Consider the following 14,552-nt stretch of genomic DNA (forward strand, 5'->3'; position numbering starts at 1 on the left):
ACCTACTCAGCTACATGCTTTCAACAATCATGTGATGAGGTACAGCTATTTGTTTGACATTGTGGGTTCATTAGCTAGCGAATTTTCATAGTGTCAGACTATTTAATTCCTTTCTGTCCGTGACACTTCCTGATACAGAGTTACTGTGCAAGTGACCATATATATATATACAGCTTACATAACAAAAAATAATATGTCAGCCTGGCCACTTACAGTCCCTGAACTAACTGTTAACAACACAGCACTACAGCAGGAACACAGTGTTAAACCTTATACACATTCCAGCAGCAAGTAAAACACACAAGTTATCTCTCTCTTCTCAAGCCAATTCAAATGGCAAGATCCTTATTGATGCTCAAAAAAGAGATACAAATGGGAACAAATAGCAAGGGGCCCCCAAAAGCCTCATGCTTGGACACTGTTAGCCCCGGAGATGGACAAATATTTCCCTCCGGAGCACCACCACACACCAGGGCACGTTTGCATGTGCCTCCCATCACAGCAAAGCATGCCCCCCTCCCTCTGACGCTCACTTCAGTAGCATCAACAAAATACCAACAAACCACTCGGAAACAAACAATTTTTGCCCTCATGAATATGAACAGCAACTTTGCAGGGGCAGGACCCCCGGCTGCATCTTGGCAGGAGCACTGACCGCTCTTTGACCACCCCATTTAACCCTACCATCCACTCCCTGCATCTCACTGCCTCCTTTTTTTTACTCCTCTCCATCTGCCGTGCCGCCATGGCTTGCTCGCTGACCAATCAATGGTTCCTCTGCAGCTCTGCGTCGGGGGTTGAAGAAGACCCACTGAGCGTTGCACAGAGAAACACAAATGTGTCTGCTGCTGCAGCTGCTGCCTTTCTCTCTCCAGATGCCTCCATCTCGACACCTATACACAGACTGGCTGGCAGTGCAGAGGCCAGAGGCCGCCATCATGGCTGGGCCGATCAAGCAGGCGGAGCCCCCCACATAGGTGTAACGATCCAACCCCAAAAGAAGAGAACAAAAGGGGGGGAAAAAAGAAAGAAAGAATCGCAGGAACACAACAGCAAACTGCAAGGAAATCGATCAAACCCTGTTAATCTGCCAAAAAAAAAGCCCCATGAAAATAATGCTATCTACTTGCGTTCTTCCATTTCAAATCCCCGGCGGCGACCTCTTCCTCCTCTTAGCCGGGGGAGGCGACGAGGAGGACGAGGAGTGCGAGGACAGGACCTCGTCCGAGCAGCACAGGTTCGCTGCCGACGCTGTGGTGCTGGCTGCTCTTGTCCGAACGTTGCCGATCACGAGCTGCTGCATCAGTCTGTAGCAGCTGCTGATCGCATCCTACAGGCAAGAACAAAATGTTACGTACTGCCAAATTGTAAAGTTACACAAAATGACACGACGTAATAGCTCTTCTGTTACCTCTGCAAGGCCAATGCACCAGCGGACGGCGGCCCCGGGGCTGACGGACTCCAGCGACGGCGTCTCGCCGGTGGCGCAGAGCACGGCCGCTGCGGCCATTGACGATGGGCAGTGGTCCAAGAACTCGATGTCTGTGGCAGAGAGTTCACATTGTTCACTGTCACATTTGCAGTTGCTCCATCACGGACAAACACACGCCAGCCAAGTAGCTGTACATTACCATGCATTGCAGCTAGGATGACTTGTGTGGCCCGGGCAATGAGGCACCTCGTGTGCCTCCCTCCCGGATCGACCTTGTAGGCGAAGAAGTCGATGAAAGTGAAGGGCGTAACGGACCGGAGCCGCCAATTCAGCGCAGTCAGGACGAGCAGCTCCATCCGGCCGACCGCCCCGGGCTCGAACACGTACCTGCTGATGCCCTCGACCTGTCAATGCACAACGTTCATCCATGATCTTATCTCTGATGATCACAAACGTTCTCTGAAGATTTCCGCTGTGGTTTGGTGTTGTAATTGCCTGTAGGTCCAGGAGGGAGGGCACGAGGATCTCCTCCATCTTGGCGGCCAGGGAGAGGCAGGTCACGGCCAGTAGCTCCATCGCCCACCCGTCCTCCTGCTGCGTGCATTCAGGGGGAAACGCACAAAAAACACTGCAATCAATATGCTGGGGGCAAGGATCCACGAAAGCGAAGGACAGATCATGTACTATGTTCTTGCACCTCTTGTTCTTTTGTTACGAGCAAAGTAGCAAACATGATAAATCTCAAACTTTGAATTCCGAAACCCATTTGTTTGTTCACATGGCAGCCAGGACCAATAGCTAGGCCATGCAGGACCATGAGCATGTTTAGAGATCTTCACATGGCAACCACACAAGTGGTGATTTTATTTCTGAAGAGCTACATTGATTGTTACCTACATATTCAGGGGGTCCTCAAAGAGTTGTGCTGTATGAGGAGATAGAGGACAATAGGGGAGCTAGGATCAAGTTAGGCAACAAACACTGTTACGTAGCTCTCTAATCAATATTACTGTTGAGAACAAACACATGTACGGCTTGTAAAAAGATATATCACTTCCAGCAAGGCAGCAAAGGTTGGTGAGGTCTTCAGTTTCAGTCAAAGCATAGTGTGGATAACCCTATTATCTTAGTAGTTGTTAAACCCTGAAGTTTCAGAGGGTGACCTCAGCATGGCAGGGCCCATGCCTGCTTCTTACAGTGGAGTCCTACTATATTCTATGGTTGATTGTTTCATCTAAACATATATAAATCCAAGAACATGTGTTCAGGAAAACAGCCGCACCACAAGGCAACAAAAGTCAGAAAAATAATGCAGCAGTTTCAACCAAGGCTGTGTTTAGTTCTAAAATTTCTCTCTCCAAATTTCACTATTTACCTATCACATCAAATCTTTTACCTCATGCATGAAGCATTAAATGTAGATAAATAAAAAAACTAATTGTATAGTTTTGATGTATACGACGAGATGAATCTTTTGAGCCTAGTTAGATCATAGTAGGACAACAATTACTACAAACAAACGAAAAATACTACAGTGTGTTACAGTGTCCGATGTGACTTTTTTTACCACCATTTTACAGATCTAAACACAGCCCAAGGCAGGTGCTGCATATGACTTGGTGACTGCAGGGAGAGATGCGAGTGAGAGACCGCTTTTGCAGTGTTTACACAGCTAGCCTGCAGCAGTTTGTGTTCTTTTCCTTTGGTTCGGAATTCAGATAAAACTACCACCACACCCCACAATGCACAGTCACTGCAAGGGGATGTCACCATTTGCAGTTGCAGTCCAAGCACTAGCTGTCTAGCTCACAGGCCCCGGCCATGGCGTGGAATAAAAATGTGGACGGAGAACAAGGTGATGGCGAGGCACAATGATAAGGTGTGTTCCACACACCATGATAAAGCGTCAGCTGCTCTAGCACTAAAGCATGGCTCATGGCTGCAAAGGCAAAAAGACAGCTCTGTCTTGAGCGCATAAACAAACCCCATCGCCCCTGCTGATTATTTGATTAATCCACGCGGACACGCTCTTCCAAACCCTTTCTTTTTCCACACCAACATCAGCACTACTGCACTTTGAGAATGAACTTCCCCACTGACAGCCACTGAGCCACCACACACACACACACACTGTATGTAATGACACCATATATACTTCTTCTATGGCCACCACCATGCTCTTATAAGAAAGAATTATATGCAGGGGGAAAAACTAGCACTATAATCCATTCATCACACATGGTGCTCATGTTTTGCTGATATGTTTGAATGCAAATATTAAGTAGTTCATGTAGGGAAACAGCGATGGCGGCGCCAGCGAGCTTACCGGCAGACGGTGGAGGGAGAGGAACCGGTCCATGTAGTTGACGGCGAGGTAGGCTGTCAAGGGAAGGAATCCATAGTACTCCTGCACCTGATGGTGATGACGATGATGACGAAGAGAGAAATAACAACATGTGTAAGATGAGACTTGTTGCAGAGCTAAAAGATTTTTACAAGCTCATAAGATTTTTTAGAGCAAGCAAAGAACAGTCTGAGATGCGCATCTATCGAAAGGATCGATATCATCAATAAGCATACAAAAGTCACCTTGAGAATCCATGCAACCGACTCGGCCCGGGCGGCCGGGTCGATGGACCGCGACCGGAGCCGGTCGGGGTAGTCCGGCCGCGGCGCGTAGTCGGCCTCGCCGCCGATGAGCTCGGCGATGGAGGCCGCCGACTCCTCCACCTCCTCGCCGGCGGAGCAGCAGCTCCCGTCGTCGTCGTCTTCGCCGCCTGCCCCGGTGCAGGCGCTGCTGCCGGCGGCCGCGGCGCCGAAGAAGGCGGCGGCGGCTTCCTCGGCGCAGAGGAGGTAGGCAGCGTCGTCCGGCATGCCGCCGGTATCTTCACTGGGCGGCGGGCATCGCCGTGGTGCCCCGCCGGGGGGGAGGGAGCGCAGTGGGCGGCGTGGTTGTGGGGCGCAGGAACTGGCAGGCGCGAGGTGGTCGTAGTAGTGGAGGACGTGAAGGTAGCGTCAGCGTGCGAGCGATCGATGTGAGAGCACAGAGCACTAGCGGATATATAATACTAGCCTGGCTAGATAGTGTATGTGTAGCATGTGCGTGTGTCAACGTAAGAAATAGCGGGTCAAGATATTTAGCGAAATCCTTTTTAAAAAACTAAAAGAGCTATAGCGGAAGCTAAATCATTTAGCGGAATAATAAAATAATTAATAATTATATACAAATTTAGAAGAATCATTGGTCTAAACACTCTAAAAATAGACTCAACACATCTTTTGACTGTCCAACTATGCTTCTGCTGCTTTGTCTATGGTCTATCCTAGTTATATTGATTTTTTTATTTCTTCTGAATAAATTTTTAGCGGACATAACAGATATTTATTACCGCTAAATCATATAAAACCCTCTTTAGCAGACGTAGCGGACAAATATTGTATAGTGTAGTGGTAGATCGCCTAAAAAGCTAATAGCGGGCTATTTTGTACATTGGTGTGTGTGCAAGTGCTCAATGCTCACCATGAGCATTTGTACACGTACGTGATGGACTCGTGTACAGGTTCTCTCTCTGTCGTTGTTTGGTATAAAAGGGAATGAGTTCCATGACTGATAAGTAGGGAATGATTGGTAAAAGGAACCGTCTCATCCCCTTTTTTACACATGCATGCGCACCTGCCATCCTCTCTCAAGGTACTCGAGAACCGGCTGACAGAAGACCCACATGTCCGCGACAAGGGGCGGAGACAAGGGCCTGTCCCCGTGATCTCCAAATTTTCATTAGAAATTTAAATTTTAATTAAATTTTTATATAAATTTATATAGTTGGCCCTCTAATAATGAAAAAATCAACTTACTGGCTCCGCCCCTCCCTGTCAGCGACACGATCAACGAAAGCCAATTAAGGGTCCACGTGTCAGCGATACAAATCGATGAAAGTGGAGTAAGGACCTACGTATCAGCGACCTAATCGAGGATAGTAGAGGACCACGTGTTGGCGACACAATAGATGAAAGGTGAGTAGGACCCATATGTCAGCGACCGAACCGATGGCAATTCGGTAGAGGAAATAGCAAGGGAGCCATGGGCGAATTATGTATAACTCCCCTGTCGCTGTTAACGTTTCATGGTCTGGTGGATAAGATTTTGCGCAATGGACGGTGCGTGCGAGCGTAGTGACTGCTCTCGCGACCTGTACATATATAGATCGACACAGTAGCCACACATACACGGAGCAGCACGCTGCTACCGCGGGCCCGGGCCGTAGCCCGTAAGTGACTCGGGTCGTCGGTCATGATTGGAGCACGGATGGTCAAGATCTACTCGAGCCAGGGGAAGCGGGAGGAGATCCGATCTGATCCATCGCCTGTTGGGCTTGTCGATACGTCCTCTACTGCTCACAAGTCACAAGCAGCATGGTGAAGAGTGGAGGAGGATAAGACACCCGGGGGATGTTACGCCCCTGCCGGCTCGCCGCCGGCCGTGGCGCCCGGTTCGTCAGCCGTGTACACGGCGGCCAGCAATCCAGCAGCGTGCATGGGAGCCAGCAGCCAAGGCCCCTCTGCCGCCGTCGCACAGGCCCTCACGGATTTTCACATGGCTAGTCCTGTTACTGTGAATTGTATAATGACTGCATCTGTATGTCAGTATGTCTGCATGTACAGAGCTACAGATACGCTGACCGATCGATTTTAGCATTGACTGCAAACTAATTCCTCGATGGCTATCTGCAGATGTTTATCAGGACCCCAAAAGAATTGATGGAAACAAAAAGTCACATTAAAGTTTATCTTTTGGGTTGTGTTCAGCTGGCTTGCCGATTTGTGTTTATCTGGAGTCCGTTCCATTTGCGTTCCATTTGTGTTGTAACTGAACACTGAACCAATTTTCTTTGTCTTATTACAATAATATGCTGCTCGCATATTCGAGAGAAAATGGAAACAAAAAGTGCATCAGGTGATTGACTTTTACTGCTACTAGGACACTGCAGTAGTAGTAGTAGTCTGTACTCCGTAGTGCCATACGGAATACGAGTGAAGTGACCACCAGATCAGATCGACGGACAGAGATACCTGCCGAGATTCAGGTATGCTCGCGAATTTATCACGACCATGCAGTAAGCGGATCCAGCCACGTATATAGGGGCTGTACAAATTAACTTCATGTACCGTGCCATGGCCATCGCTGTACCTGCACGCACATCTTGGTATCTGACGACCAGCACCGCCACGTACATGGGCCCGAGCTGCTGCCATTACCGCAGCTCACGGGCCGCGCCGGCTCCAGAGCTGACGAAGACGGTAGCCGCCGGCCGCCGCCGCTCTCCGCGCACCATAACGCCATGGATCGCGAAGCTCCGGGCCTCCGGCCGGCGCACGGCCGATCCGTCAGAAGCAGAAGAGCAAGGGGCGGCCGTGTCCTTCAGAGACGCCCCCCCCCCCCCCCCCCCCCGCTGCGGCTTCGTCGTCTACCTCGCATCGTCCGGCTCCAGGCCCTTTGAATGGCATGGACCCGGCCACCCAGCAGCGGCCCTCCCCTCCCCTGTCCTGCGTGGCACGAACATTGAAGTGGATGCCGTAGTTTTAAAATCTCCATCTCCATTGAATGAACTGTGAACAGCTACCTCCCTTCTACAGTTTCGACAGCCATCGCGGGCGGCGTTGACTTGGTCAGCGGGCTGTTCGTCCTGCCTGCGAGGGGCAGAGGGCAGAGTGAGAGTTAGTGAAGCCGCTGTGGAGGATGTCACTGGGGTTTCTGGTGCTTACGTTGCAGCAGCATGGATCAGGGTTTATGGGTGCCCCATCTGCAGGACTCTGACCTGCAACCAAAACATGAGAGATGGAGAACGACCAAGTGGTTTTATAGTGGTAGTGGCAGATAAGGTTGCCTGCCACATTCGCTAATCGTGTGGTCAAGTGGTTGCTGAAAAAGTTTCAGCCATCAGAGAACAACAGCAGCAATACATTAATGACATTTCAGAAAAAGAATTATCACAACTTCATTCGCGAGGATCAAAACTTTGTGTTTCAAGAGCTCGTAAGATGTTACGGCTAATCTAGAGTTCTAGCTTCAATTCTACACTGAAAGAGTGAAAGACAAAACTACAGATACAACAGCTAGTAGTAGTACAACAAACACAGGAAGCCGAAGGGGAGTCAACTAGCCCTAGTATTCCCCAGTCCAGGCCTTCCAATCCTTGTCAATGTTCTTTTCAGCCCAAGCGATCGCTGCACGGGCAGCTTGAGGTGCACCGGGAAGCCCCCTCTCTTTGATCTCGCCCTTCATGTCCAAGAATGGGTGAACTAGGAGCGTCCCAGGTCCGCAGTAATCATTTTCCAAGAAAGACCCTAAGATCTGCCAATGAGAGCCGTATATTAGTGCTTTGACAGACTTTAACTCTTAGTAGAAATTTTTGTTAAAGAGATATGCAATGTTATCTCATATAAAATCAAAATCAAATTGTCGTTCACATACATAATCCCAAGAAAATACTGCCAGTGCATGCCTTGACTGCATCAGATATCATGCTTATATGTTTGTCTGTTGCATGTGAACACAAATCAACACAATTCAAACGGAGGTAGGATGTAAAGACTGATTATTATTCAAGCAGGAATATCATAATGGCGGGCTGATCCCTAAAATTGAAACGCTTATGTATCACTTGCATAGTGTTCTGTCTCTATAATTTGCAGAGATTCTTTCCACTCAAATTCGAAGATGTTTCATTAATATCAATAGATTTTAGCCTATATGGATTGTAACAAAATACAGATCTCTAAACCCGAAACTACAAAAAAGCATGCATCTGAATTCTGAACCATCAGGAAATCATTAGCATCCTTCATAGGTGAGGCACTAAATTTTTTATGTCAATCAATTTCATAGCTGGAACAACCTTGCCAACACACCCAATTATCTACCCTTTCCTTAAAGAAAAGGTGTAACTGGTGAAGCACGTGATTATTATCGGGAATATCATAATGGCTAACACTAACAATTATGTACAGATCTAGACTCCTACTCCACACAACTTGCACAGTGCTCTGGCTCTGCAGTAGTCTGCACTGACTGCTTGATCGAACCTATGTAAAACGTATCATAACTGCAGAGATTATTGGCCTTTTCGATTCTACCGAACTACAAATCTTCAGACCATAAGCATATGTGTATGACGTCTGAACCATCATGAGAATATTTGCATCCTTCATATAAGGGTCACTGACTTTTCAGTCCTAACACCGCAATTCATCCAGGACATCTCCGTGGAGACACCGTACTAATTCCCGAACACATTCGTTCGTTCAAACGCTAATTCGTCCTAGCCAGCTCGGATGCAACCACAGCCCCCGCCAATTCAAATGATATCCAATCCAATCCAAGTGCACTCACCCATCCATACCAATTAAGTGCGAGAAAGTAAATGGACTAGGCAGCGAATACATGCCTGGGTGCAGATGTCGACGATCTCCTCGACGTGCTCCCCGAAGTAGTCGTCCTTCTTCTGCGCCAGCCGCCACGCCATGTGCTCCCTGAACTTGCTTGTCTCCTAAAGCACACCTCCAAAACGAAAGTGTTAGGCACACTGTGTTCGCTTGGCTGTGATTGATGGCTGGTGCTGATTTGTTATGAGAAAACAGTACTACTGACTGGCTGGTAACTAGTGGCTGGTACTGATTTAGTATGAGAGAATATTTAACGAGAGAACAGTACTGCTGGTCGGATACCGCTAGCAGCAGAGGCTTTGTTCCAACTCGAGAGGAGGAAGGGGGTGAGAAGCTGACCTGCTCGGCGAACTCCGGAATGGGGTCCGGGAACTTGTAGTCCTCGTACCCCGCGTTCTTGGCGCGGCGGCACTCGAACTTCGCCGGCCGCGGCCGGCGGCTGTGCAGCCGGAGCCCCGCCGCCACCGAGCGACGTGCGGGCGAGGCCGACAGCGTGCGCGAGCAGGAGCCGCGAGTCAGGAGAGGAAGGTTCAAGGCCGCGGTCGCGGCTGCCCACGCCCTCGTCACCATCGCCGCCGCACTGGGGCTTTGCCTTCACTTTGCTAGTTCGGTCGCCTCCCTCCGGAGTCCCCGACTCCTTATCTGCTCGCCGACTCCTTATCTGCTCGGAGACCTTCATGTAAATCATGTGCCGCGAGCCCGCGATATCGGTTGGGGTGAGCCGTCCGATCCCAAAAGGAAGGCTGAGATTAGAGCATGGAACACTTGAATCAAGCAGGTCCTCGCCCCTGGAAGATACTGAAACGTCAGCATACAACTGCTGCAACCTGCAGGCCTGCAGCCGCACAAGGTTCTCGAACCGCCATAGGCAACTGAAGAATCAGCAACGACAATAGCGGACACTGCCCTTACAACTCTTCCTGAGTGCAAGGCTTTGAGATCGAGCACCCTTTGTTTTTTTAAAAAAAAATTTGGTTCACTAATAATAGCACATGCGCAGCAGAATGCCATCATAGCGAATTTAAATCAGACAATTCTCATTCAGCACGATTAACAATGCAGTGCCCACTTCGTTTACAAGTAAGCTAGGCCATGAAACTGCTATTCATAAAAATGCCAACCTAGTTTATTTTATTTTACATGGTAGCAACGACCAACAAAAAAGCCTCAAACACAGGAAGTATGGCGATGAATCACACTTTCTCAGAGATCTGCCGCCAAACGACTGTGCTGTTCCTCATTCTGTGCTTGTTGCCAACACAGCGATCTCATAACTGCAAGCTGCACGAAACGAAAACAAACAGCAATCAGCACAGCTCTGAAACACAAGGAGATTATAAAATTTGGATTACAAATCCAGCATGGATGAAATGGTGTAGCCAATTAGTAGTTGCTCTACTCCAGAAAAGAAGTTCTGATAAGCATCGCGTGAGAAACAGAGAATGAATGAGATCTGTTTGGAACATCCAGCCTTCTGCTCGGGGTGATGCATTATTGCGTGCATTCAATCAGGTAGTATAAAGGACAATGCTGAAACCTACTGCCTACAGTCTAAACCTACTGCAGGTATTTACACCTCATCAAGTAGTGTAAAAGAAAAATTATTGCAAATTCTCCTGCTGGGTCAAGCAGAATGCTAAAATGCACAACCATCTCCTGATGCAATGTCCACACAAACTCACTATGGTAAGTGACTAATTGCAACACGGATACTCAAGGAAAAATATGCATTATTAGACATATACCATATCTCAACTTATAAATGCAACTGGACGATAAGCACTGGCCGGAAATAACTCCTTACACTACCAGGTGGTACTGAAATCCCAAACATCAGAAGCTAGCAAAAAGAAACTCTCGGTAGTAGATATCACAATACAGAATAAGAGTCCAGGAGCAAAACAGAGGCAGAGAGGGTTGTGACAAATAATCATGCCGAAGGAGCTAAAAAGTGCAGTATAGTACACCACTTGTAAGATCAAACAAAACAGCCTACAGCTTGTAAATTCAAACAAGATAGCATACACATCTCTTGCGCTATCGACCAATATAGCGTTAACATGGTTCAACGACTGAAGCTTCAGTTAATCAAGAGACTGGAATTTGTTGTGTACCGATAAAGAAAGAAGGAAACATACAACACAATAATTTTCTACCAATCAGTTCCCAGCTAAATTTGTTTTCCTTCAAGGTAGAATTTACTGGGTGCAACTTTAACTACATCCTTATATCATTATTATCATAGTAAGAAAATACAGCTAACAAAATGGTAGGTATACACCAGTAGGTCAAGCAGCCAACATAAATTCACAAGGTGCAGCAATAAACAGTAGAATACAGTCCCATAGGTCAATAACAAGCTGAAAACAAAAGGTAAGTAAAATCTGCTACAAAAACGTACCAAGTACAACAGCAAGAGTGAGAACATTCCCAATCTTCGAGACCTGTTTCACACTGTTTTTGTATGATTTGAACCTCTTCAAAGCAACATCCTCCTCCAAGAGCTGAAAAAAATCAGCGATGCAATGTTAAAATACTAAAAACTGGAAATAGCATGCTTCGAAAGAGTAACGAAAACTATATCACAAAGAAACTCAAGGCAGAAACACAAGGAAATACTAGTGTAATACAGTAATGTATTAACAAACTAAACACCAATTGCAAGATCATGTAATATGAAATATCTAATAATAGTAGTAACGACAACATTAGACGACTTTGATCTGGAACTCTTGAATCTAATGATTGTATAGAAAGCAATCAAAAGTGACATACAAATATGATTTCCATAAAAAAAAGGTATAGTTACTGAAACCCCCAATCACTTTTACATGACGGTCTGATTGTATTCAGAAAGAAGTATTTTTTGATATAATAGCAGGCAATACAGTTTTTTAGACAAAAAAGTAGACAATTCAGTTTTAGTCTATAAATAATTAATTATAGCGAGTTCTCAGTATCTGAAATAGACAAAATCAGCAATTATTAAGCTACAGCCTACAGTGACTGGAAACTCCATGCAAGAGATTAATTACTGCATCTATGATCAAATCCACATCTGGATGATTCTCACACACCAATGGTAGGGATCACATTTGCACAACGCAAAGCACAATGACTAATTGACACCGGAAAAACATGACCAAGAGGCAACCCTAGCAGCCATGACCAAAGCAACAAAAAGCACCTCGAGGTCAGCCTTCATGCACCAGAGGCAACTACGTGATACTCCCGTTCCCCCCAACGACCAACCCCGCGTTTGCAGGAGAGCTCCCAATCGCAGATCCTACAGCGCCACGTTCCATCCAGATCGAACCGATGCGGCTCTCGAGTCTCGACCCCGCGGGAGCAGATCAGACCCTCCCAAACCCACACGAATCATGACAAGAATCCCCTATACCACCACGCGGTCCCGCGATCGAAGTACCGAATCGAGGAGGAGATGGCTAGGCTGCTAGAGAGTGGGGAGAAGTGCTCACCGCCTTCTCGCGAGCGCCGAGCTCGACGTGGTAACCGCGGCTGGGCTGGAGGCGATGCTGCGTCGTCGGCGGCGCAGAGCGGAGGCGGGAGCGGAGGGAGGAGAGGAAGGCGGGCTGGGCCATGGCGGAGGCGGAGAGGGGATGCGGTGAAGTTGGAAAAAGTCGGAGAAGGGTGCGTGCGGTGCGAGGAGACAGACGGCGAGGATGGGAGTGCTGTGTTGTTTTGCGGTTCGGTCCCTGAGCCCCCGGCTTATTTTGCGTTGATCCCTAATCACATCTGGCGTGCTAACTCCAACAAGGGTTGCAATTTTGAGAGGCAAAACGAGTTTTGCATCGCGTGCATAGTCGAGCGGAGCGAAGGCAAAAAATACTGTCTCCAACAGACGATGTTTTCCCCTTTTCCCCCACCTCCCGCTCGCCGCACCGCCGCTCGCCGTCCTCGTCTCGCGGCTGCCAGCTCGTCCCACTCGCCGCGCTCCCTCTCCTCCGGTCCTCCCTCAGTGGCAAAGGCCGACAGCGGTGCGGGTAGCTCCGCGGTGGGAGAAGGCGCCGAGGGCGGCGGCGGCGGTCGGCGCAGTGGCGGCGGAGGGGCAGGCGCTGCGACGGCCAGCCCCTTGCTCGGCCCGCAGCTTGCCTCTGCTCCCCAGCCGGCGGGACCTCCTCGCGGCGGCGGAGGACGGCAAGCCTGGGCGAGCAGGGCGCAGATTGACCCCCGCCGACCTCGCCGCCGCCATCTGCGCCGCGGCGGACGCCGACATCGACGCGGCGGTGTCGCTGGCCCTCGGGGCGCCCCCGCCGTCCCGGTCCCGACCCACTCCCTCGCGCTCCTCCGCCGCCTCGCCGCTCGTCACCAGCCGCGACAGCCTCGGCCTCCTCCTCGTGTCTCCTCTGCGCTCCGTCCGCGGCTCCCTCCCTCCGTGGCTTCCTCCCTCCGCAGATCCGCTGCCTCGAGCTCGAGCTCGGCCGGCGTGGTGCCATGGCAGGCGGGCGAGCTCCCTCCCTCCCTCCGTGGCTTCCTCACATGCTTGAGCTCCGGCGCGACCCGTCTCCTCCTCCTCTGCTCCGGTCCGGCGAGCATCCCTCCTCCTCCCTCCTCTCTGCGCCGGCCCTCCGCAACGAGCAGATCCGGCGTCGAGCTCCCTCCTCCCTCCGCGGTGAGCGGGTCCAGCCTCAAGCTCCCTCCTCCCTCCTCCCTCCGCGGCGAGAGGGTCCGGCCTCGAGCTCCGCCGTCGTTGAGCTCCCTCTGTCCTCCATGGCGTCGGCGCCGGCCGAATCCCGGCGGCCCTCCTCCCTCCCCTTCCCCCACTGTGCCGACCCCCTCCTCTTTCCGGCTCCGGCGCTCACTGCCGCCTCCGTGCTCCACCGCCGGAGCTCCGCTCCCCTCCCGCGGCTCCAGGGCCCAGGCCGGCGGAGCTCCCCGGCTCGAATGCCTTTGAGGAGAGAGGCGATACAATTTTGCATCCCCTCTCCTCCAAAGGCAATTTGCCTCTCACGTTGCGTGGTCTGTTGGAGCACCCTCCGAGCATGCACAATGGCGAGCGCGAGGCAAAAATGCTTTTGCCTCGCGCTGTTGGACTCAATCTAATCGTGGCATCGTGCAAATCCAAACGCCTTTCCAACCCATGAAGCCGTCAAAGCTTTGCCACCATGACCCAACGCCAACGGCCAACATTATGAAATGCAGCTTCCTCACCGCCGGTGCCGGTGCCGCCGCCGCCGCTCTTGTCGCCTTGGCAAGCCAGGGTTCATTATGTGGTGAGGAACAAGTGTGTGAGAGAGAGGCCAAGGGAGACGCCCTTTCAAAGCGCAGCCACGTGCTGACGTGGCCCAAACCGAGCTAGTTTCAACTGAGGGGTATTTTGAACAGTTTGGTTCGTTCGCCAAGTGTGGGATGTATAGTTTTGTAGTTAAGGGATCAAAATCGGACGATGACGCTAATTCAAGGTTGAAAACCAAACTTTAAACCCTTAAGAAAAGAGAGAATATTGTCGATGCACAACAGCACAAGGCCATGATGGAAGTGTCGATGCACAAGACCTTAAAATGTACTAACAAAAGCACGAACACCTCAATGCACAACACACAGCTTAATGGTTACAGATGCACCAGGAACATCGGCAGCCTCAGTACGCATACATGTTTCACGATTTGACTGCAAATATTAACAGCAGACGATCACAGCTTTGAAAAGCTCTCAC

The 14,552-nt window shown here is 49.8% G+C and overlaps 3 protein-coding genes across 4 annotated transcripts; all 3 read right to left on the minus strand.

The window, feature by feature from the left end:
- Nucleotides 1-305: 305 nt before the first annotated feature.
- Nucleotides 306-4,467, minus strand: LOC120660575 (cyclin-D2-1-like). 2 transcript variants are annotated; one of them, XM_039939148.1, is made up of 6 exons: nucleotides 4,022-4,467; nucleotides 3,759-3,845; nucleotides 1,928-2,026; nucleotides 1,632-1,836; nucleotides 1,412-1,542; nucleotides 306-1,330 (listed from the first exon to the last, which is right to left on the minus strand). In XM_039939148.1, the coding sequence occupies exons 1-6, from the start codon at nucleotides 4,304-4,306 to the stop codon at nucleotides 1,142-1,144; spliced, it is 996 nt and encodes a 331-aa protein (XP_039795082.1). In that variant the 5' UTR covers nucleotides 4,307-4,467; the 3' UTR covers nucleotides 306-1,141. The 2 variants fall into 2 exon arrangements, with proteins under 2 accessions (XP_039795082.1, XP_039795083.1); XM_039939149.1 differs by having other exon boundaries at nucleotides 1,928-2,023; nucleotides 4,022-4,447.
- Nucleotides 4,468-7,385: 2,918 nt separating this feature from the next.
- LOC120660576 (protein PLASTID REDOX INSENSITIVE 2, chloroplastic-like) lies at nucleotides 7,386-9,543 on the minus strand. The gene is made up of 3 exons (XM_039939150.1): nucleotides 9,215-9,543; nucleotides 8,878-8,979; nucleotides 7,386-7,784 (listed from the first exon to the last, which is right to left on the minus strand). The coding sequence occupies exons 1-3, from the start codon at nucleotides 9,443-9,445 to the stop codon at nucleotides 7,596-7,598; spliced, it is 522 nt and encodes a 173-aa protein (XP_039795084.1). The 5' UTR covers nucleotides 9,446-9,543; the 3' UTR covers nucleotides 7,386-7,595.
- A 325-nt stretch (nucleotides 9,544-9,868) lies between these two features.
- On the minus strand, nucleotides 9,869-12,633 carry LOC120660577 (succinate dehydrogenase subunit 7, mitochondrial-like). The gene is made up of 3 exons (XM_039939151.1): nucleotides 12,355-12,633; nucleotides 11,277-11,379; nucleotides 9,869-10,156 (listed from the first exon to the last, which is right to left on the minus strand). Exons 1-3 carry the CDS (start codon nucleotides 12,475-12,477, stop codon nucleotides 10,113-10,115), a joined length of 270 nt encoding a protein of 89 aa, XP_039795085.1. The 5' UTR covers nucleotides 12,478-12,633; the 3' UTR covers nucleotides 9,869-10,112.
- Between the last annotated feature and the right edge of the window lie 1,919 nt (nucleotides 12,634-14,552).

Source organism: Panicum virgatum, chromosome 2N (assembly GCF_016808335.1).
Source record: "Panicum virgatum strain AP13 chromosome 2N, P.virgatum_v5, whole genome shotgun sequence".
NCBI classification, from domain to species: Eukaryota; Viridiplantae; Streptophyta; class Magnoliopsida; order Poales; family Poaceae; genus Panicum; species Panicum virgatum.

What these genes read in the sequence shown, in the direction of transcription:
- LOC120660575 (XM_039939148.1), bottom strand. Translation starts at nt 4,306, where the DNA reads ATGCCGGACGACGCTGCCTACCTCCTCTGCGCCGAGGAAGCCGCCGCC. An exon ending in CGGTTGCATGGATTCTCAAG is followed by an intron (nt 3,846 to 4,021) that starts GTGACTTTTGTA and finishes CATCACCATCAG; the next exon opens with GTGCAGGAGTACTATGGATT. An exon ending in CATCCTAGCTGCAATGCATG is followed by an intron (nt 1,543 to 1,631) that starts GTAATGTACAGC and finishes TCTCTGCCACAG; the next exon opens with ACATCGAGTTCTTGGACCAC.
- LOC120660576 (XM_039939150.1), bottom strand. Translation starts at nt 9,445, where the DNA reads ATGGTGACGAGGGCGTGGGCAGCCGCGACCGCGGCCTTGAACCTTCCT. An exon ending in TTCCGGAGTTCGCCGAGCAG is followed by an intron (nt 8,980 to 9,214) that starts GTCAGCTTCTCA and finishes GGTGTGCTTTAG; the next exon opens with GAGACAAGCAAGTTCAGGGA. An exon ending in TCGTCGACATCTGCACCCAG is followed by an intron (nt 7,785 to 8,877) that starts GCATGTATTCGC and finishes TCTCATTGGCAG; the next exon opens with ATCTTAGGGTCTTTCTTGGA.
- LOC120660577 (XM_039939151.1), bottom strand. Translation starts at nt 12,477, where the DNA reads ATGGCCCAGCCCGCCTTCCTCTCCTCCCTCCGCTCCCGCCTCCGCTCT. An exon ending in TCGGCGCTCGCGAGAAGGCG is followed by an intron (nt 11,380 to 12,354) that starts GTGAGCACTTCT and finishes GATTTTTTTCAG; the next exon opens with CTCTTGGAGGAGGATGTTGC. An exon ending in CACTCTTGCTGTTGTACTTG is followed by an intron (nt 10,157 to 11,276) that starts GTACGTTTTTGT and finishes CGTTTCGTGCAG; the next exon opens with CTTGCAGTTATGAGATCGCT.